The 23,711-nt window shown below is 34.4% G+C and overlaps 1 protein-coding gene across 1 annotated transcript in view; it reads right to left on the reverse strand.

Annotated features, from left to right (window-relative positions):
* Window positions 1–23,711, reverse strand: part of DNAH7 (dynein axonemal heavy chain 7) — a 158,014-nt gene that overhangs the window by 124,855 nt on the left and 9,448 nt on the right. Inside the window, exons 10-22 of the mRNA XM_065750607.1 lie at window positions 21,825–22,008; window positions 20,180–20,359; window positions 19,363–19,638; window positions 18,096–18,223; window positions 17,845–17,923; window positions 14,004–14,228; window positions 12,518–12,664; window positions 11,238–11,923; window positions 8,744–8,930; window positions 5,051–5,244; window positions 4,084–4,282; window positions 1,997–2,137; window positions 375–587 (exon numbers count right to left, since the gene is read on the reverse strand). Of these exons, the coding sequence (XP_065606679.1) occupies window positions 375–587; window positions 1,997–2,137; window positions 4,084–4,282; window positions 5,051–5,244; window positions 8,744–8,930; window positions 11,238–11,923; window positions 12,518–12,664; window positions 14,004–14,228; window positions 17,845–17,923; window positions 18,096–18,223; window positions 19,363–19,638; window positions 20,180–20,359; window positions 21,825–22,008 (2,839 nt within the window). The remainder of the gene's footprint in view (window positions 1–374; window positions 588–1,996; window positions 2,138–4,083; window positions 4,283–5,050; window positions 5,245–8,743; window positions 8,931–11,237; window positions 11,924–12,517; window positions 12,665–14,003; window positions 14,229–17,844; window positions 17,924–18,095; window positions 18,224–19,362; window positions 19,639–20,179; window positions 20,360–21,824; window positions 22,009–23,711) is intronic.

Here is a 23,711-nt window from a genome sequence, read left to right on the forward strand (position 1 = left end):
TTTCCAATAAAAGTAACACATGAATAAAATAATATTGATAATATATCAGATTAAAATGTTTAGTTGTCATCCCTAAAATAATAATAAACAATGGTAAAATTGAATAGTGTTTGTGTGAACAACACGAATCTCTCCTGCAGATTCAGCCAACATTCTGATATTCAGCAGTGAAGAAAAAGTGATTTTAATTATAAACTGTTAGTATTTGTCTACTGGAATTTTAGTTAGCAATGCACAGAATTATCAGTTAAAGATATTTTCTTATCAGCAGAAATTACCATGTTAGAGTAACTATTCTGTGTCAGCAAGCAAGCAGAAATTGAAAAGCTGTGAACAGAAATTACCTTCTAATAGGATCAAGAGATCTCACTTACCTCCCAGTAGTATCTAAGCTGACTAAGCCATTCAAAGTCATTCTCATCTTTGATTTTCTTCCTTACTAGAGATGCAAGAACATCCCTAGCATGAACATCAAGCACAACAAGTGCACCAAGCGTCACACGATTCTGCTTAGACAGCTTTCCTCGCACCAAGGTGACAATGTCCTCGATCTGTCTATTATTCTCTTCCAGAAAATCCTCTAGTGCCTGAGAAATGTTTTACAAATTAGGCAATTGCAGATCTAGTCTAAGGCATGAGATTTGTTTTCTTAATATTACTTTTATTTCTCTTTATCAAAATATTCCTTCTCACTATTATAATAGATAACTATCATTCACAGATACAGTTCAACAGGGCTTTTATCTGTTTGATTCTGTTCTTTTAATGTTACAGAACAGTACATGAGACATCAACAACACATATCAGGATACAAAACAGTATACTTATTTTCTTCCTGTAATACTGGAATTACTCCTTAGCTTTTTACAAATTTCACTTTCAGAAAATGAAAATGAACATATTTTAAAGACAGGCTTATATGTATACAACACAATTTCTATGTTTAAGGAATGTTACAATTCTAGAAAAACACCTTTAAGGTCTTTTTCAAATCTTCCAATCTATTGCAAGACTTATTCCTTGTATTAGAAACACAGTCCTCTTTTTCCTTTAGTTCCATCCACTCAGAAGCTCTTTTTCCCTTATCAGACAAAGAAAGCTTCCTGAAAGACCCACTGTTGTCAGAAAGCATCGCTTCCACTTGTTATATGGCCTTGAAATACTCCATGCATATATTTAAGAGTAGATTTAAGCTTATATTTGCAATATAGCTCAGCTATTTATGAACAGCAAGAACCCCAAATTATAAGAACTGCAGAAGTTTCTCTTTATATATACCATCTTTTTATATATCATCTCTTTGCAAAAATTAGTAAGACAGTATAATGAAGTTCAAAAAGGTATAATTGTATAATCCTGATGCTCCTTTCTGTTCTAACATCAGAATGAACATCTAGTTACTTTATCTGATAATGCATATCCATAATAATTCTGGTACATTTCCAAACATCAGGGGTAAGAGCAATCCTTATCAATAAAACAGAAGACAGTTTTTGCAAAATGTATATATCCTGAATCATAGTTCAGTGCCTTAGGTTACTTGCTTCTCACTACCTAGCTAATAGATAATATGTTCTGTATTATCATTTATTATTTGACAAGAGTGAATATGGTACTTATGTTCTGCTAGCCCATATTTATAAAAAGCACTAATCATTCAGGAAGCTAAGCTAAACCAGTGATAAACAGATAATCTATGCTAGTTAATGCTATCTGAATACACCAATGACCTGATTTCACAGAAACATGTAACATACATGTTAAGCAACACAGAGCATAATCTGATATCATGCTGAAGCATGACTATATTCAAAAGAAAATATTAACTTTGAAGTCTTCAAGAATCAAAGCTCAAGTCTACCTTTAATACACATATTAAAAAGATTAATGATTAAACTGAGTAGCTACTCCTTCAAAAAGATTATAATCAAAGACTGGATTTACCACTGCATTACACCCATTTGACAAAACTTAAATAAAGAGTGAATATTCTTACCTTTTGGCCATTTTTAATAGACATCTCTACCTGCATCGTCCAGAAAGTTTGGGATACACAAAGAACTGTTTGCCCAGGCCACTCTCGTACCCAATCAACTCGTGGAGTTTTGGGATAAGCTTCAATTGCATCCTCAATGGCCTACATAGGAAAGAAGCATGTGGCAACCACATATGAAAATAAGTAATGTTTAGCTTTGGAACTAACTTGGGCTAGGTTGCAATACTAAGAATCAAAAATAAATCATCCTCAATTTGAACTCTATGTCACTAACATCTTACAAGAAAATCTCTCTAAGACTAAACAAACAAAACTGTAATAAAATGAACCAGTTGACCACAAAAAATTCTGGGAACTAATTTCAAAATACATTCTAATATGATTTAGGCTATTGGAAAAATAAAATTTTCTACCTCCATCTACAATGGAATTATAAAAGAAGTACAAGCACATTTTAGTTGGAACTAACAACCCGAACAAAGTTATTTTTAAAATCCAGTTATTCTGCTAAAAATTCAGCTTTTAGCATCGCAGTTCGTATCTTTTAAACTTCTATCTAACTTCAAGTACATTTTCTAATAACAGAATGATGAATCTGATTATTACATCACTCAAGGATAATCCCAGTGAAATCAAAACTTGGAAAAAATCTTTCAGTCTATACTGTGTTTTTTCCTTCCTCCCATTAACAAAACCTAAGTAAGGCAAAAGCTTCAATAAATTTAGATGTCTCCTCAGAAAGTCAATTTAACACTACTTGGATGAAAATCTACTGTATGTCCTGCACTTCCAAGTCTCTTTACTTTTAACAATCTATATACTGAACAGCAGGAATTACCTATTATGGGAAAAAAATAGTATCTGCATTGACACCATAACTATGTAAATATTACATTTCACATCATTATAAAAGCTTTACAGACAAATGATGCTTAAATATTTCTTATTTATACAGCTCAGTATGCCAATGTCTGATGTGCACCAAGCAGATGAATGTATTCATTTTTATTTCCTGATATGCCATTAGTACAATTAAACCATTATACTGTACAACAGTGTCAGGAGAAGTGTGTACATTTGATTATCTCACTTGACATTGAAGAGGAAGAAAGAAAATGACAGACATAGCTAAATACATGACACGATGATGGGATCAGACTGGGAACACTAGAATATTGAAATCTGAAAAGAAGACAGGAATATTAATTAAGGTAGTCAGAATTAAGAGGAATGTTAAAAGGAATATGAAAAAATAATGGCACACATTCATTTAAACCTTGCCCTTTAATAGCACACCAGGTGTAGAACAACAACCTCTGACAAAAGGATCCTTGGGACAACTGCTTTTCATTTTAAAGAAATTTAGAGCATTATAAATCCAGAAAATGTTATCAATTCCTTATGATTATTATTAAAAGGTATAACATTAATAGACTGAATTCATTGTTTTAATGCTCATGCTGTGCAAAGAATAAAAAGTGGTTCCAGTGTATGTGAATGTTAACCAAAGAAATCAAGTCTGAATGACATTAGCCTAAAGAAATAAAGATTAAATAACTTCATCTGGAACTGAGGACAAGAAATATTGAGTGAAAATATGCCTAAATGCATTGATACTTGGAAGCGCCAGTTAATCACTGATAAAGGACAAATCAGATTGCAGCTGAGCTGACATGTAATCAAAGAACCCTTCTGCCTCCAGAAAATATAACTATTAAATGCCTTAATTCAACAGACTACTTGATATTTGCTTGACTTCAAGCACGAGTTTCTGCGGACTTTACTGCGTAACCCTAGGGGGGCAGACTACATCTCTGCCCTGGGCATTATATTCCAATGCATTATCACTCCTTCCATGAAAAAAAATTCTTGCTGATATCCAGTCCAAACCTCCTCTGGTACAACTGGAGTCAGTTTCCTTGCATCCCATGTGCAATTTTCTCATGTCCTAAATATACTTGTTTTTGTGTCAGATCCAACACACAACACAATTGCCACAACTAGTACTTTTAGTCTTTAAACAGCCACACATCAATCACCTTACTGACTATTTTTGTCATAAAAATAAAAGCATTATGGTTTGTTACCTTGTGGACAGAATTCAGCATAGCTGCCTCCAGTTCAACGAGCCATCTTTCAACCTGACCTCTAGCTTCAGAGGTTGAAATAATCTGTGTGAGTTTCACAGTCTCTCCCTCACTGCTTTTAATGTGTGTAATATCTAGCACATCAGTAAATTCCACTCTTGCAATTCCTTCAAAACACTTTTTCAAGTGAGGTTGTACTCTAGAAGGCAAAACTAGTATTAAACAGTTTCTGACATTATTTTTTTTTTCAGTCTTAGAAAAGTAGATCCAACTTTTCAGAAAAATTTTTTTTGAAGAAATTAATTAAAAGAACATTTAAAGCTTATTAAAAAATTATTATTATTAGCGATATTTTTTGTTACACCTGCAAGATGCCTGCTGCACTATTTTATGAGGATCAATCAAAAATATAAAATATTACATGTTTTTTGTAATATATAAGCTAAAAAAGAGAGGAATAGGAATCCTCTCTTTAACAACTAATCTACCTAGAGTACATAAAAGTTTCGTTATTTACACACCTTCCCACAGAACAATACTAAACTAAAAGATTTAAGTAAACCAATCCTAATCATTGCACTGTATGAATATTTCTTCGTGATGAGATGGACATTTATTATTTTAATTCTTATCCTTGCATGACCTTACACTGGACACTATGAGGTCTGCACAGTGGGAATAAAACTGCAGTGTATGGGTCCTACCCGATATTCAACTTGCAACTAAGAAAGAAAAACAGTATGTTAATTTCACTATTAATAATGAATATAAAGATAATATAAAGATGAATTCAATTACTTGCATTAAAAATCACTCTTAATTTGCCTAATATATAATCTAACCCAGTTCGTTCTTAATGCCATATCTGTCAGTGGGAAAGAGAAAGTTACAGACTCAGAGAGACTATATGACAAACATGTCTGCATGCACAACGAGTCACAAATGCATCTGTTAAATACTACTGTACCGGGTAGGATCTTTGGTCTCTGAAAGAATCTCAAGGAGTTCATCATTAGATAAAAAAAAGAATCTGGGGAAAAACAAGCGCTTCTTCTCTAGGTATTCATTAAGACCCTTGAGAATTATCTCCAGAAATTCATTGCACTTCTTCAGTTTTTCCAACATCTTGTCTACTGTTACTACTGTCAGCACATGTTTGTCCTGAAAAAAAAAATTAAATCAGATGAAAACATTAGTGCCTGCATAATAAAGCACTGCAGGAAAAGACTTGAGCAAAATTCATCTTTATTTCATATAATAGCACCTGCATAACACATATTAAGATATACTTGATAAACACTGTTTCTTACATTTTTACACTTTGCAGATAACAACATATATCTTTTAGCTACTGCTTTTCAAATGAACACCTTCAGTGGAAAGTATATAAATGCTTAAAATGAATAAATAAATAAATAAAACTGCATGAGTTGAAAGAGGTTTTTGCAGAAGACCTAAAGATTCTCAAGCTAAAAAGCATGAAAGAAATTCAGTTGTCTGAACAGCAAAATCTGGCACTTAATACACCCTGTGACCTATTTATAACCTAATTGCCATTATATTTCTAAGCCACTCACTAAATATGGGATTTTTGTAGCACAGTGAGACATTGCAAGCAGGAAAGACAGATTTGCAGATTTATGACAGTGAGACAAATGCTTCTACTCAGTTCCTGTGCAGGCTTGGGATCACGTATGATTGAATTTATTCAAGTACTGCACTTTTCAGGCCCATACTTGTACATTATCTGACTTGCTAACCATGAATTGATTCAAACTTAGTCTTGTTGCAATACATAAAAGTTCTACAAAATCCCAGGAAGGGAAGGGGAAGTGATAAGTCTTGGAACACAATACAATAGCTTTTGCTTTACTACTAGTGTTTCCCTGGAATTTGATTGAGGACACAGAAGAGAAGGAAACAGAGCTAACTAGAAATCTTATTCAACACTTAAGTCCCCTCCATTCTATCCAGTGAGTCTGTACCTGTAAGAGCACTACATACTACAAGTAATTAGGATTAAAGGGGGAAAAATATGTAAGTACACAAGTAACTAAATAATGAGAAACACCAAAGAAATTAGTAGGGAGTATTTCAGGCTAATCAATCTATCAAGGACATGTAAGAACTCCTGGCTGTAGAATATTGCAGCTCTGGGAGTAAAAATCAAAGACGTAGACAAACTATTTCCAGTAGGAGTAGTTAGTTTTGTCACAGTCCATTATAGAACAGAACATCTCACTCCAAAAAAGTTCCTGAAACTCTTGGCAGAATTACATCACAGGGCAGAAGGGTTGGTCATGCTACAGGGACAGATGAAGAGAGACAAGACACACTGCTGTGCAAAGTCCAAAATATATCTACGAGAAACAAATGCCTCATAGAGCAACAATGCACATTTGACTGCTGTTTGGCTTCAGTTTGGAGCAATCAATAACAAATTCCAAACTCAGCTTCAGTTCAAAAACTCATAACGTTTTGAGATGGTTTGCAGTTTGCATTTAGCTTTGGTTCAATTCCCTGCTCATGATACAGATATGCTTCTAAACTACCGAAAACAACTAAACAAATAACAACAAAAAACATAACTGTATGCTTATCTAATTAATCATCATAGGCTAAGCCTCTCCAACATAATAAACAGTGAAATACATGAAATGAATGAAATACATTTACCTTCCATTACTTCCCTCTTGCATCATACCAAAACAGAATTAAGTACTCATATTTTTCATCTACATATAGATAATTATCCTGTCAGCAGGCAAATGCAGTTAATCATCTATTTTATAAAACACTTTCTAATGCATAACTAGTGCAACAGAGAAAGGTATTGTTCCCTTTCTTAGCATTATAAGTACAGCTAATGGGGAAAATCAAAGCCATCCTGCCAGTGCCACCCTTCCTACTTGGTTATGCTTTCACATGAGGTGAAAAAACCCAAACATTTTATTTCTCAGCAATTCCTATTTACTCTTCCGCCAACGCATGGAGGAGAAAAAAGGAATGCTCCTATTCTGAGTCATTCCAAACTTCAGTTTTGTTTTTTATCAATTTGAGGAAAAAATATTGTGTCACAAATACTATAAATCAAGTGTACGAAAACAGTTCTAATACCCTGCTAAAAGTACATAACTAATTCTAGTTTTCAAGTATCGTTTTAAGACATCACAGGTTACAGCCTTGGATTTCTTTCTTATCTTATTTTCTTTCTTCCTCAAAACAAATAGAAATGCCTCTGTATTCTAGTTTTTGAGGGATATACATATATTTTTTTAATTTAAGACAAGTAGAAAATAAATCCTTTAATCTTCTTAATGCATTTTGCTTAAATTCAATATTTTTAATGAATTCATAAAACATGATTATTCAAGTAAAGTGAGGAAAAGCTAAGAAAATAAAGGAAGCATTTTGATTCCTCTCACAAGTTTGTTACACAGTGGCAAAAAAAAAAAAAAAAGAAAAAAAGAAACAGGAATATTCAAGTTTGCATTGTTATTTAAGGAAGACCATTAATAGTGACTGAGGAACAATATTCCTCTAAAACATAAAATGGAAACAGTGGAATTGCAGTATTTGTGGAAATAGAGCGCCATCTCCTGGAACATAAGGTCTACTTGTTCAGAGAAAATAAGCTTTGGTTCATTAAACTTCTCTTTTGGTATTTATACTTTCCTGCACAAACCAAAAATGATCATTTTCTGCCAATGATAAGATGTATCACGTTCAAAAATAATTCACAACTGATTAGCACTAAATATTTAAATTAGAAGATTTTCTTGAAACGGATAATTCATTAGACAATGTTTAAAAATACATTACTAAACACAGTTCTGAAACTCTTGCCTTTGTATTATTTTTATCCAATTCTTCCCCAGAATTAATAGTTCTGATTTCATATTAGCTTGATAAAGTTTCTTATTCTAATTTAGAATAAGGGCCAAAGAGCGTGAGGGGCAGGGCTGAGGGTGAAGAGAGTACATGTGGAACAGCAGCAGAAAAATTTGAGAGAGAAAAAGGAAGGGAGGGAGAGAGGGACAGAAATCATACAGTTTCACTCAAACAATAATGTACATCACGCCAATTGCAGAACAGCACCAGGATCACCTTTACAGGACTACTTTACATTGGTTAAGAGAAAATCAATGTAAAATTTAACTAGAGCCAGGAACTACTTGAAGTGTAATCAAAGAAGAAAACAGAACAAAAAATGAAACAGCAACCAACCAACTGAAAAACCCAACAGACCCAACCTCTTCTCCGTAGTGACAAATGGACAAGGAGCAACAGGTACAGATGTTTGCTTGGGACACTCAGCTTAGAAATTACAAAGTATAACATCAAAGTCTCTGGAGGTAATTTCCAAAGATTCTCTCTCCTTGGAGGTTTCCAAAAACAGCAAAACAAAGCTGTGGCTGGCTTGATCTAGTGCTGGCAAACGTCCCACTTCAACACAGAAGTTAGACTAGTTGAACCTTAGTGATCCCTCCCCAAGCAGTGCTTCCATTATTCTATACGAAACAATTCTAAAAAGTTGATTTTAAAAGAATCTAAGAAATGGGGCTGAGAAGTAACAGAATACAGATTACTGTGCTATCAGAAGCAATTTTCTAGTACATACTACAGATTCAATCCATATTCTTAAGGCACTGACACTTACCTGAAAAACTGATCTCATTAAGTCTTTCCACGTTTTAAAAACAGTATTGAATTGTCTGCTTTCCTCAGGCATCTGAGTCATGATGTCAGGAGAACTGAAAATTGGCTCCAAATAAAGCCAAGTAGCTTGAACCTTCAGCCATTCGTCCAGGATTTCTTGCACTAACAACAGCTTTCCTTCCCATTCCCTGTGAAACAGTATTAGTCCAAATGCATTAAGTGATGCTACCAGAACATTCCCCCCACAGTGCTAAGACGTTATGGCAACTTGCACTATCAGCAGGCATAAGCTTTAACATTGCAATGGAATATCACCTAGCCTGCTTTCCCAAATAACAAAGTTCACACTTTGTAGCATAATCATCTTTGCTTGTTTAAACGTTTTTTTTTTAAGGTTGAGTTTAGGATTTCATAGACTAAATTAACCTAATATGAAGACTAACAGTATCAGGGAATAAACTGCACGCACTTTAGCATGTAGTATATATAGACAAATTCAATTCAATTCAATTCATAGAAACTGAGTGTTTAATTGGATTACTATGTCTAACTGCATGCTAGGTGCAACAGAAAGCCATGAAAGTGATGTTAGCTTTAAAATTAAGCCATAAATGTGTAGATATTGCTCTAGGAAGGCATTTGGTCTTAATTTAAAGAACTCAAGTAATAAATAGCCAATTTAAGGCAATTAAAGCATCACTTATTATTTCTGAATTCAAATTCCTAATGTGTATATTAGACACTTTTCTTGATAAAGATTCCATTAGTATTATTGCACATCAAAATACAGACATAATTTTATAATTCAATAGTTATTTCATCATCAGCCATTTAAGTCATCATTTATCTGAGACTCCTCAGTTTTTCTGCATCATTTAAAATCATTAACTGTATAATTTGATAATTTTCACTATCTCATCAATATCAGAGATGTGGCGTTATCAGTTCTCTAATGTCACTGCTAGTCCTAATTCACTGGCACAGAAAATTTGAAAGAATTCTTTGTAAAAACAGTGCATCATTTTCAATTTTCAAGTCACTGGGCACTGCAGATGGAAATATTTAAAAAATGCATGCTGTTGAAGTATGCATTGTATGAAACAATACAATAATTTTCTCCACAGGACAATCATACATCAGCTGCACATAATTCAGTAAAATGATACACGTGAAAATATACTTCTTAATTCACCCATTTACCTGCTACACATTCTAACAGCTATTCTTGAATGTAATCTCTCCGCTCCCAAAGTCCCTCTTTCGTCTTTTAGGTATTGGCAGTTATATACCAAACATAGTGATTTTCCTTTTACCAAAGGCAGGGAAAATTGCAGCTTTCCAAGGGGAAAGTTAATTTTTTTCTACCAAAATTGAAACCAAGGAATGTAGAAAACTCTCAGGCAGGAATCCAGAATTCTACATGCTTTTCAGGATACTGAGAAAGCAGCTATTGTGTAATCAACCTCGATCTCAAATACAGAAGTTACTGTTATGCCTTCTCCAGTCACAAATACCACCATTTACAAAAGAAAACAAACAAAAAAAACCCCTTACGAAGTATAAAAAAAAAAATAGATCATCAAAACTCAGACGAAACTACCATAGTGTGTTTAACTCTTCTCCTAAACATAATTACAGTTAACTATGTATAGGTAACCATTGTACATTAGTAAGGAACTATGCACTATATACTACAGTGTAGTAGAGTTAAGAAAATTAGCACTTATTGGAATGTGTGTGTATATATAAGTATGCATGTGTATTTATTATGTGTTGAAATCTGAAATTGCTTTTCTGCATACTAATGGGAGTTTGGAGTTATACAGCTAGATAATTATAGCCAAACTTTAGATGAAATCTATTATTCTTCCACAATGTGCTATGCTTGAGAAATTCATGAAGTAAGTTAAGGATTTATTGAGGAAAGAGAGAAAAATCACATTAAAAATAGGGTTCAGAGATAATAGCACGGAATTTTTATCATGTAAAGATGTTTTGGACTTGAAGCTTCTGCATTAGTATAAAAAATATCTTCTATTTGTTCCCTAGAATTTGTCTTGCTTTCATTTTTCTTCACCTCCTTCTAAAAAAAAAGGACACTTTTAAATTAATTTTAATGAACAGCTAAAAGATTCAGCAGCTTTAAAATTTGTGTAGAAATGTTAATCTAGATTTTCTTAGTTCATGATCTTTCCTTCTTTAACTCAAATGCTATTTGGTTAAACAGAAGTAATGTTACAGTGTCTGCTATCTTCAGTACCAGAGCATGTCAAACCAGTTTTGTGGCCTCTCCAGTGTATTAGCACTTCAATTACAAGTAAAAATCATGCTTAAAAGTAAATAATACCTTCTAAGACACAGACAAAAGCTTTATGATGAGATTAACCCTCTGCTTAAGGAGAACAAAAACAACTGAAGGCTCTAAACTCTTAATCATATCCTTGATGTGACATCACATACTGACTTTCTATAGGAAAACAAAAGAAAAAGCTTACCTTATTTTCCATTCATTATGCTTAATAAATTGAGAGCCTCTCATCGTCTGAGTTTTTACAATGTGATCATCCAGTAACAACTGAATATCATCTATAGATGACAAAATATGAGTTCCTGTTTCTCTGTAGGCAAGAAGAGTGAACTCCATTTCATCCCATTCAGAAATCATTTTTGTTAAAGCTTTTTCAAGTGAATGTTCTTTGCTAGCTGTTTCACTGATAGTTTCAAATTTTTCTAGGAATGGTTCAAGGTGCAAATTAACGTAAGACAAAAGATTCGAGTCCTCCGAAGGAGATAGAGGGAAACCAGCAATTTTTGACATTTCTTCCCAGTGCCTTTCCTGCAAGCCAGGATTACAAATCACCTGAATTAAAGGAATGTGGCATTTGAACTCCTCTACTTTTGATTTAACCTGTTGTGCTATTGCTAAAGCACTTGGAGAATTGTGGAGAGTTTTTTCGAGCTTATACAATCCATGCCAGTAGTTTCCTACATCTCCTTCTACTTTGTCTGGATCCACCTCCATAAGCGACCCCTCCATCCAGTTTTCGTGTTTTCTGTTGAATTCGACAGTCATTTCATAGAGACGTAGATAGGGAGCAAGAATATTCCGGATTGTTTTATGCTGAGGGTACTGAGATACTGGCCACCCAAAGGACTCTTCTTCTGTATTAAACTCATCAATCTGTTGAGAAATAATTGAGGTGTGAAATATAAACCAAGCTATATGGTGCTATCAAGTCCTTACCATGGGTATTAGAGAGGTTTTCTAGTGTCTTCAACAAGCTTCGAACTAAGTTTTGAGTTACTAAACCAGTCAATTATATAATTGCTGCCACTGACTGCAATCAAATCAATCATTAACACTGATAACTCAACATTTAAGCTTGTCAATAGAGGAGCACAACTAGAAGTTTAAAGCAGTATCCAGACATTCCTCTATAATTTGTATCAATACAGAGGCTAAAACAGACAGGAAGTAATAGTAAACTTCAGAAATCACACTTTACAGAATCTATGCAAACCTACACAAGCTTAATCCCCTTTTCCTCCATGCCAAAAACTACTTTGCTAATTTAAGACCATATTGCAACAATTTATTATGCTCAGTAAATTCACTGTTTAAATTGCAAATTGTTTAAAATGTTTCAGAGTTGAATAAGGAATGACTTTGCTACATATCAGTAACTGCATTACTAACTAAACTCTTGGCTCTGACAACACAAACATAAAACCTCACAGTTCATACTATTGGACTAGTTTAGACTATAGCCTGCACCTTTTCAGCAGCAAGATCCAACTTTGTATTTAGTGCTTGAGCTTTCTTCAAATATCTGTTGACTTCCTGAATGTCTCCAAAGGTGCTAAGTTCTTCAACCTGCTTAAAACAGCTTTTCAGGTCCTCCACAAATTGTTCACGCCGTATCTAATTGAATCATATTATCATGAAGAAAAAAAAAAACATGATAAAGTTAATCTTCTGTATAAAGGAGGAATAACAATTCTGACTCACTAAGTTAGGACACTTCACACTTGCAGACATCCAGCATCTTTGCTTATGAGATTTCTAGTATCTATTCCACTCATATTATAAACTTTGCTCTGAATCCTACTATTAGCTGCAGTGACTTAATGGGCTAAATGACAGACATGACTTTGGATTCTCCTCTGCTTTGCCATAGGATATAGATGGACAAAGAAATTTCAGCTGCGATGATCAAAGTTGGTAGGCTAATAATAAAAAGCTAAACTCAAATAACTAGTGCACAACAGATTAAAATACAATAACAGGATTAGCTTCATCAAATGACAGATAAAGCTAAGTATTTTCACAAGACATAAGTGTATTTTGTCTTAAAGCCTGACAGTTCAAGTTCACTTGCCCACAAACATTTCACAGCAGGTATCAATAATGGTCATTGTCTGAAACCAAGCATAAGACCATGCAAAACAATAATCTGTTCCAAAATAACACGGTCCATGCTGCACAATTATTTGTAATTTAAAAAAAAAAAAAACACCTTTGAATGTACTGGATAAAAACAGAAACTCACTGTCTCAAAATATGTATTATCTAAGATAAAATGATGATGAGACTACGGAGTGCATGAAAGCCAAAGCAGACACTTATGCAAGCAGTAACTCTGACATAAGGAACATAACAACAAGCAATCCTTGTGAACATACCCTAGGACTTAAATAGTGCAGCAAACTGTCAGGTAAGTCTTGTAAAGAACGTGGGAAAAAAAAATAATAATAAAAAGTAGGAAAGAAAAAAGTTTAAAAAATCTGAATTAAAATGTATTTATGTTATAAAATCAACATACTATCGTGAAAATCACACATAAATTAATTTATTTTTAATTTTTTTTTCTTGGACCTATAATATAAATTACACATACTGTAATTGACTCCAAAGGGACTTCTCAAGACATACACATGTCTCTAAAGGAGCTATCTGAATTTTACTACATCATACAAAGACAGCCTTCATCAACATCAATGAACATTCTGTAACTGAAGAGCTTTCAGGAAGCAGTATATGAAATGTGGCTTGTATTTTAAAATTAATGATGTGTGAAAAGTGAATGAGTGGAGAAGAAACAAAAATTAGTTAATATCAAGAATACTATCAAAAAATTATATTGAAAACTTTTTAGAATATATGAGAAAACAAAAGAGTTTATTTCATCTAACGTTATTTCATGTTCTATATGTTGCTTAAAATCAGAAACTAAACGGTTTCGTAAAATGTCATAACAAACCTTAAGACCATCTTGAAACTGTTCTGTTTTTTCCTTAATTATTTTTCTGTGCTCTTCAAAGATATCTGGCATTCGTGCATACCACTGGAAAACATTCCTGTTCAGTTGAATGTCTGCTGGGGAAAAGCTGACACACTCTATCAGGAAAGTAATACAATTCAAAGCATCCACTAACTTCTGCTCCAGTTCAAGCATGTCTTGCATTTCTATTTTCTGTATACAAGCCTAAAAGCAGAAAATAAAAGGAAAGATGTAATTTATATTTAGTTTAATTTAATAATAAATTAAACAGAACATACAGTGAATAGTCAATCTTTCAAAGCTATTTTTTTTTACTAGGAAAACTTATATTTAAAAATATGTATATTTAAAAATGATGTGAAAATATTCACTTGGAGCAGTATGGTACTATCTATTTTTCCAGCACATAACATGTGAAGACAATTGTCTTCCTAGATATTTTACTGAACAAGACTCAAAAGAATGACTGATATAGTATGCACAAATCTTGAGACCAACAAAAGCCAACCCAAACAGCCTATTTTTAGTGTTGCAAATTAGGCAAAATGCAGGGTGCTGCCTACTTAGAAATAATAAAATAAATTCAAAGCAAGAAAGACACACTTCAGAAAAGGAAGCACGGGGTGGTTCAGTTAAGACCAGGTCTTCCCTAGAAGTAAGAATATAAAGAATATTGTCAGTTATTGCACTGCTCATGGGGATTAAAATAAAAATCACATTCTTATTTCAAATCTCCAGAGTGGGCAGTTAACCATGCTGATACACATTGCATTCTGTGTGGTACGCTTAACAAAACTGTAACACACCCCACTATAAATGACAATCTGTAACAATGCCTTCTGAAAGCCTCTAAAAGAGCTGCATTAGTACAAATCCAGACAATTTGAAAGATCAATAACATACCAGCGTGTACAGAAACTAATATCACTTGAAGGTAAAGAAAATTTCAATAAGACAATTTGAAATTATTGGAAACATTTTTAGGTAGGGATAAACTGTCCATTAAATCTGCACTTCTGCTCATTTTTGATAGCAGTTTCTCTGCATCAGAATATCTTTATTACTATGGAGCGAAAGAATATCCATCTATTAAAAGAATATTCCAAACAGAGACCGATACAGCCTTCCAGCAATTATATAGAAGAAACGTTCAAAGGAATTTGGTGCTGGTTAAAATACTGCACATAACATATAGGCATGATAACTTGTGACTTTATTCCTCCAACAGATAGGTATAGTATTATATGTATGTTTTTTTTAAAGGCATCACATTCTCTGCACAGCTTGCAACTTCTAAACATATTTTTGTGTTCAGAGAGTGGTCTTATATTCTGTGTTCAGCCTCACTGTAACAGAAGTTCAAACCACTCAGATTCAAATTCAGCCAACCACTCAGGTACCCAAATTATTTTAAGCACACATCTACAGTCCACACATTTAATACAAGCACATACATCAGATGAACAGCAAGAGACTAAGACATGTTGTTTTAAATGTGCATGCAAGTGCCATGCTGAACTGGAGCCTGAATACAAAGCACAGTAGAGTTTTGATTACAGAAGTGGTATTTGTAAGTGAGAAGATAGGATTTTAGCTATCAAACTGAAAACCCTAATCTACTAAATTTTAAATGATAAATCAATGCAGGATGTAAAGGCAAAATTACTTCATACAACTTGCCAATGAGTGCTTTTTAAAGGTTTCTTGTCAAGAACTAAATACATATTTAAGCTCCTTACATCAGAGGTTTCAAGAGGTTTCTTTGATTAGTTTAGGATATTACAAATGGAAATTGAGCCTTCAGCATCAAATTCAACAGCTTGAATTTAAATCAGAGTAACCAAGAAACATTCGCTGTTTGCCTGTACTACCTGTAGAGAAGTCTGAGTAACACAGGATCTAAATTTAACTATACTGGTATGTTGCAATGCAGAAATTGTTAGCTCCTTATACCAGCTAGAGGGAGACAGAAATAAAACTGTACTCTTACTTCAATATATTATCTTTAAAATCTTTGTCTCAGAAAAATTTGTGACTAAATTTCTTGGTTATACCTACATTATTAACAAAAACAGGACTGGCCCATGGGCTCAACCTGTGGTCATTCAGTGGCTGCACTTACTAAAGCACAATCCAATCAACCAATGTTGAAATTAGGCCAGTAAGTTTTCATTTCCCTGTCTACCCTCTCCATACTCTCTCTTCCTAAGTTGTGACCATTTCCTCGTATGCTAACACTTGTCACCTGAGAAGAGATTGATGCTCTCATTGCTGTAACCTCCTTTCAGGTACCTATAGAGAGGCATAAGACATCCTCTCAACCTCCTCTTCTCCTTACATAACAGCTCAACTAGTTTTCTGATCCCTTCACTATCTTCACTGCTCTTCTCTGCACATGTACAAGCAATTCAATATCCGCCTTTCAGTGAAGGTCCCAAATCTGAATGCAGTATTTGAAGCGTGGTTTCACCATTGCCACATACTAGGGAACAATCAGACTGGGCCCATTAATCTAACCTATCCAGATCCCCCTGCTAAGCCTTCCTAATATCAAAACATATCAACAACAATCCCAACTAATTTGTTATCTCCTGTGAACTTACTGAGGTTGCACTCAACTCCCTCATCCAGATCATTAAGGAAAACAATAAACAAAGCTGGCCCCAAGACTGAACTCTGATGGATGCCACTGATTATGAGCCACCAACTGGACTGAAGTTCATTCATTAGGACTCCTGGAGTCCAGCCATCCAGCCACTTATTCACCAGGAAAACAATATACCTACTCAAGAAACAAGAAACAAGTTTCTCCGGGAGAATACTGTGGGAGATGGTATCAAATGCTTTACTAAAACCAAGGTAAATGATATCCATAGATTTTCTCTCATCTACTCAGCAGCTCATCTTGTCAAAAAAGGAGATCAAGTTAGTCAGGTAGGGCCTGCACTTCATAAATCCAAGCTGGCTGCTTCTGATCTCTTGACTGTCCCATATATGCAGTGTGATAGCATTTGAGACAATCTGCTCCATAATCTTCCCTTCAATGTAGGTCAGACTGACAGATGTATAATTCCCTAGATCCATCTTCCTGCTTTTCTTATAGATTGGTGTCACATTTGCTAACATCCAGTCAAACAGAACCTCCCACATTTGACAGGACTGCTGGTAAATTTTTGAAAGTAGCTTGGTGAGAGCTTCCACCACTTCCATTATGAATCTTAGTATGAATCTTATCCAGTGCCAAAGACTAAAGAAATTTCAAAGCATGATGGAGCGCACTTACAGTTTCCCATTGAATTACACAGACTTCATCTCTCTCCATCACCATTTTCCAGCTCAGGGGGCTGAGTACCCTGAGAATAACTGGCCTTAGTAATGTAGACTGAGGCACATAAGGCATTAAGGACCTCACAGGATGCCTATGTTTGATGCAGCGAATGAATTTCATGAATTTCTATCATTTACCCAGAATCTTTTTCTTTTTTTTTCTTTAATTCCAGTCAAGTCAGCTGCTTTTTTTGCCAACTTCTTGTCAAATCTGATTAAGTCACAATTATTTTTATCTAACGATGTAGCTGACAAAGAACTTGTACCAGAAGTGTCAGCTCTGCCATATTCTCATTCATTCCTTGTGCTCACATTATTAGCATTATCTTCAAGATGCAGTTTCTCTGAGGGAATCTTTTTAAGCCACTTGCCCATTCTATGGGAGTTAGGTTAGTTAAAATTGAACAACATATTATGTAAACCCACTGTAAATCTGTAAACCATAGCTTCATAGCTATTTTTGCTTGGTCTCATTAAAGAGAAGAGAGAGTACCTTAAGTTCCATTAGTTCTTGTGTATTAGATGGAGTAGTAAGGGCTTTTTCTGATATTCTCTCAAATTCTTCACATAGTCTGAAAAACAAAGAAACAGTTAGGCAGGTGTGTTTTGTTTCCGCCATCCTTAGAGAAATCACATCCATTTGAAACAGTAAAAATTAAGTTAAAATGTGCTTTTTGCTTTATGAAGTTCAACAGTGGCAGCAAAACTAAACACATTTCATAATATACTTTCAGTTTGAGTTACCTCAAATTTTTCTCTTGATGGTCCTTGAGCATTTTTGCAATAATTTTTTCACAAATGTTATCTGCTCGTTTTGCCAAAGCATTTATTAATTCATCACAATGCAGTTCAAACATTCCTAGACGGAGACACTGCAACACAAATTTAAATTATCCAAATGTTGAACAGCTTTTACCTATAATTCTCTATCTTAAGGTCAAAGCCCTAAGATTTGACATTAAAAAACCCCACCAAAGATTTCACTCAAGCCAGAAAGGACTCTTAAACTTTCCACAGAAAAAGAGGAAAAATATATACTCATGAATAACTTTTATGCTCTTTCTGCATGTCAAACTGTAACTAAATCTTACTTCTATCATTTTTTATCTTGACAATCTACTGCCTCATACAGGAAGGACACCTATTCTATGTAACGAGGCAGAAGGGAATATTGCCTGGTGAAGTCACCGAGTCTAAGATACATTTAAAATGCAGTACTCTTCTTTATCTCTTAGAAAGACAAGATATTCCTTAGGATTAAAACAAGGGGGCTCTGCCTCCAAGTGAGAGCCTTTACAAACCCCCAATGAATATCTCTGGAATACTCCAACGGTAATGCCTCCTCTTATATTACACTGGCCCATAGTGTCAGAGGTGAATGTTGGTGGTATGGCAGTAGAGGGTGAACCTTCCCATCAATATCCCATTACATGTTGTTGCTGTGCAACAGGTGACAGCAGAGGAGTGCTGAGATGAGACAAGTGCATCTGACATGGAAGTGCAGATGAAGCAAATGTGTGTCACTGAATTCCTCCATGTGGAAAAAATGGCACCCACTGACATTCATCGATGCTTGCTAAACATTTATGGAGTCCTAATGGTGGATGCTGGCACAGCAAAGTGCTGGTGGTGCACTTTAGCAGTGGCAACAGGAGGTCTCTCTCTTTATTTATTTATTTATTTATTTTTTACAAGCACAGCAGGATGGCTCTTGTTCATCGCTGGTTTATAAGCATTACTATGGTGATGTCTATATTGAAAAACAGTGTTTTGTATTTGCTCTATTTGTATTTTAGAACTGGAAATAATGGAAATAAATCGGCGTTAGTTTTGGAATGACGTCTCAATGAAGCAGAGCAAATATCACCCAGAAATGCTAACTTGTGAGAAAATGCTTCTATTTCTGAAAAAAACTTATTTCACTTATCTCACAGTACGTTATTATCAATTTTCACTAACTGTTCCCAGAGGAAAAACCAACATTTAAATTAGGAATATTATTATAATTTACCTTTCTAGAAGTATATTTCAATTCCTCACTGAGTTTCTGATATTTCATAATTTCCCCTTTCATTTCTTCAAAAGTATGCTCCTTGGCCAAGAAGTGATCAGTATCTTGTTCAGCTTGTTTGTTTATCAAGAAGTTGTACTTATCATAAAGCTTGACATGTTCCACAGGTGCAGCACTTTCTTTGATAATTTCTTCTCTGATAATTTTCTTATGCTCATCCAAGATCTCATCAAGGATTACAGGTTTCAAGACAGCTGACGAGGACTTGTCTTTTGGCTTTGGAAAAAAAAACAAAACAGATAAATAGGACAAATGAATAAATAAATAACAATCAGAAGGATACCACACTTTCAATTTACATTTATTTCTGCAGATCAATTTTAATATGGAAGTTTAACAGAACAGAAATAAAATAATTAAATGCTACTTCAATTTTCTTCCAATTTCAGTTTGATTCTTTTTAAAAAAACACACAATTATTTATAAACAACTATCAATGACAGTATCTTTTCCAGTTTTAAAGCAGGTCTTTTTTCAGAATTCTGCAGAAATGTGTTTCAAATTTGAATGCATCAGTTTTCTTTGTAGTAGCTACTGTAGAAAATAACACAGAGGAAAAGAGCTGACAGCTTTTTACTTGCTTAGTGAACAGTAAATGGGTCTTTTAATAAAAAAAAGATGACTTCAAAAAGTTCAGAATACCCCCCCAAAGCTGTACTACTGTGAGTTTTGACATTAGGACTATTCATTAAAATACTCAGGAACTCAATGTGGAAATAATGAGAAAAATAAAACCATGAGTATTGTAATTTCTTACCAACATAGAAAATAATTTGGTCTCAACTCTTGGTATATCACTGACAGCATTAATCATAACAGCATAAACATTCAGTAATATATCCTCATAGTCATTAAAATCAGGTTCAAATTTAATACAGTTGTTCACAAGGGTTGCCCTCAGGATGAAACCTGGGTGTCCATAGGCCTGAACTGATTTCTAGCAGGAAAAAAGAATAAAAATACAAAATACAGTATTAGTTAACCCAAATGGTGTAGAAAACAACCAAAGATCATTAGGAATTACTCAGGATTTCAACTGCAATTTACATTTCCTAATCCTATTAAAAGTACTAGTGCAAATACAAGTTTTGTCTCTGATAATAAATATCCTCTTTACATGAATTCTAAGATGAAATAGAGTACTGTTTTCAGTTGACCTAAGAAGTATCCTCTACACACCAACCAGCAACTTCTATAAAGTTTTCTGTACAGACTGTTGCAGAGTAGTTTTACAGCAGTAGCCCCCACAATTGTAGGAATATATAAATACAGGTAGAGCAGTACATGCATCCATCATCTGCATCAAACACTGTGGATCTATTTACCTTAAAGAAGTATTATTTCTTATTTGCTAAACAAGAATCTGATCTGAAAGAAACTACTCTGAAAACACTATGAGCTATATTTGCAGTAAATAGATAGACCAGTCTTTTTTGCGGTATAGATTCCTACGTATCCCAAAATGGAAAGTTCTGTATGCTTTTGTCCCTAGTGGCATAATTTGATTTCATAGGGTACCTGTAATCTGGATCAGGTATCTTTTAACATTTCTATATCCCTGATATCTTCTAAACTGTAATAAATTTTAATTAGGAGACATAAGGAAGCATTTAATCATCATTAAGTAGCTTGGATAATGTATGACCATTAGGAAGCATAATATTAGAGAATACACGTATATTACTAACAATTAAACTATCATTAACATCAAATCTCAGTTGATTCAGAAGTATACAAAGCAACTTGGGGAAGGAGTAGGAAAGATAATCATATACTCTAGTTTCACAGTATGATTCCTTACTTCTATTATCTGCATGTGTTTTTCATCAATATTATCTGGAGCTAGACGTTCTTTGAACATTTGAGAGCAAGGCTGAACTAATAGAAAACTGAACAAAGATCCAGTTGCACTCCAAAACAAAATTTTAAGAAGCGAACAGACACTGTGCAAATGCTAAAGCAAAACTCTCCTCTTGCTTAATTTTTTTTTTTTTTTTTGCCCATATCACGTAAAAGATGCCTACTGACAATAGAGTGAAGATAAGTCCTCAGCTCAGATGGAGATTATATGGAGGTAGCACTAGAACACTGTACAAGGCACGTGGCATTTGTACTGAAGAATTTCTACTTTAATCCTAACTGCAGCATGTTCCCGTATGTTACCAGATTTAAAATGTCAGCATTTCCCTTGCAACATTAGTTGTTGTAGTTTTTTAACTCTGTTTAATAAACACTGCATATCTAAAATAACACATCTTTTTTTCCCCTCAAGAAAGCAACTGACACCAGAGTTCATACTCTTTTTCCTTCTTTTTTTTCTTTCAGAAGTACAACCAACAGGAAACAAATTGTAGGCACAAGGATAGGCAATGCTGCTAGTGTGAGCATGAAAGAGTACTTACCGCAGGTTGAACAATTAAATCTGTAAAGTCCTGAATTGATTTTAAAAGTAATTCTTGCAGTTGACGAGACATTAAAGTGGCAGCACAACTGAAGAAAGCCTCTAATTTCCCAGTGCTGGCATTGCTGGGTACTTGCTTTCTTTTATTACCTTGGTGAAAGATCTTCTGCACTTCAGGAAGCCACCTAAAGAGAATACGGTATTTCTAAGTTCTTCAAGAGATCAGCATTAATGAACGTGCAGTTTTAAGTTAATTGCTGTTCATGCACATACTGTAAGCATTTGAAAGATACTGAGGTATACTTTGAAAACTATAAGGTAGTTAGCTTGTATAGTAGTACCTTTAAATTCAAAGGAGTCACGTACCTGAAAATGTTATCTACTACTATTGAACCATGTTTAAGATAAAAAATACCATTACAAACAAATCCACTGTCTTGCACTAGTCTCCTATTTCTCAAGTCAACAGAAATAGAAAGCCTTCATAGGCAGTATACTTAAGTCCCAGAGGCTACATAGTTCCTTAATACATCTTTGCAACCTAAGTAGATTTTAGATGTGAAAATTTTCCATAGATAATTCTCCCACCGTCGTTTGCCAAACCCAAATTGACTCTGGTACTAAAGAGAAATTAGGAAAGATGAAAGCACAGAAGTCTGCACCCTTCAGTTAAGCAAAGGCGTTTTCAGGGTCAGAAAGAAATACATATGAAAATAATAAAGGCAGTAACTAACACAATTATAGACAAATGCTGAAATATCAGCTTTCCTTACCATGAAAAAAACTGACCAACAAACAAGAGAAACCACAACCCTAAATAATCAGGAACCTAGAAATTCCAATAGTCGCTCTCCTTAGTTCAAACCTAAAATAGTACAAATGCAGTAATAACAATTGCAGGAAGCAGTCACTGGGGGTTGGACTCACTGAGGTCCCCTCTAACTCCTGAAACTCTGTGATTACTGGATAAAGAAAGACCAGATGCATATGAACAATATGGCATGGCTACAAAATATATAAAAAAGATTGAGAAAAGAAAGGGTTAAAACAGAGTTACGGATGTGGAGCAAAAACTGCAATGGTTGAGACGGATGTTGGGCAAAGACCATGGGACCCATGCCACAGCTAGTCAATAGAACAGATGGAACTGGATCAACTTCCTCAGCTGTAGAAAGGTAAAAAGAGCAAGGCGAGGAAGACCTACGGCCTTCATCTTGGAACCCTCATTGACGACCACCAGGAGGCACTGTGCATGCTCACCCAAAGGAATTCAAGGCAGTGCTTATGGAAATGATTTATTGGAACTAATTGTAATATTCCGTGCCAATATCAGGAAATATAATGAATATGTATGCCTTATGCTTTTAAATATATAGCCATTTCTCCCTTCAGTGTGCATGTTAGGTGGGACTTACCCCCCCACACACAGCACGTGTGCACAGCGCTGAGTAAATATATCTGCTTTATAGCCTAATTCTGGGTTATAGAGCTTGATTCTGCAATGCAAAACCTAACAATTACAATACATCTACTGCAGTATATTGAGCATAATGACAAAATCAGCCCTCTTCTCTTACAGATATTTCTGGATGGATATATAAATATTATGGTGCTCAAACCCTTCGATTTTCAAAAATCCTCTTACACCCTAATGTCAATGGATGTCACAAACAAAACACTCTTTAGATTATTCTGTTTTCAGAAATGTTTAAAAAGCGAGAATATAAAAACTGGAATAGCAAACTCATTAACAGAAGTTCTACACAGGTATTCTTATTAACCTAATATTAGAATAATATCAATTACTCCTATTTAACTTTCATTTTTTGAAGTAGAAATGGAGCAAGTCTTATATAAAAATTCCTACAAAATTTACTTTTTGAAATGT

Source organism: Cyrtonyx montezumae, unplaced genomic scaffold (assembly GCF_038088225.1).
Source record: "Cyrtonyx montezumae isolate F1298 unplaced genomic scaffold, pur_monq_1.0 scaffold_7, whole genome shotgun sequence".
Taxonomy (NCBI): domain Eukaryota; kingdom Metazoa; phylum Chordata; class Aves; order Galliformes; family Odontophoridae; genus Cyrtonyx; species Cyrtonyx montezumae.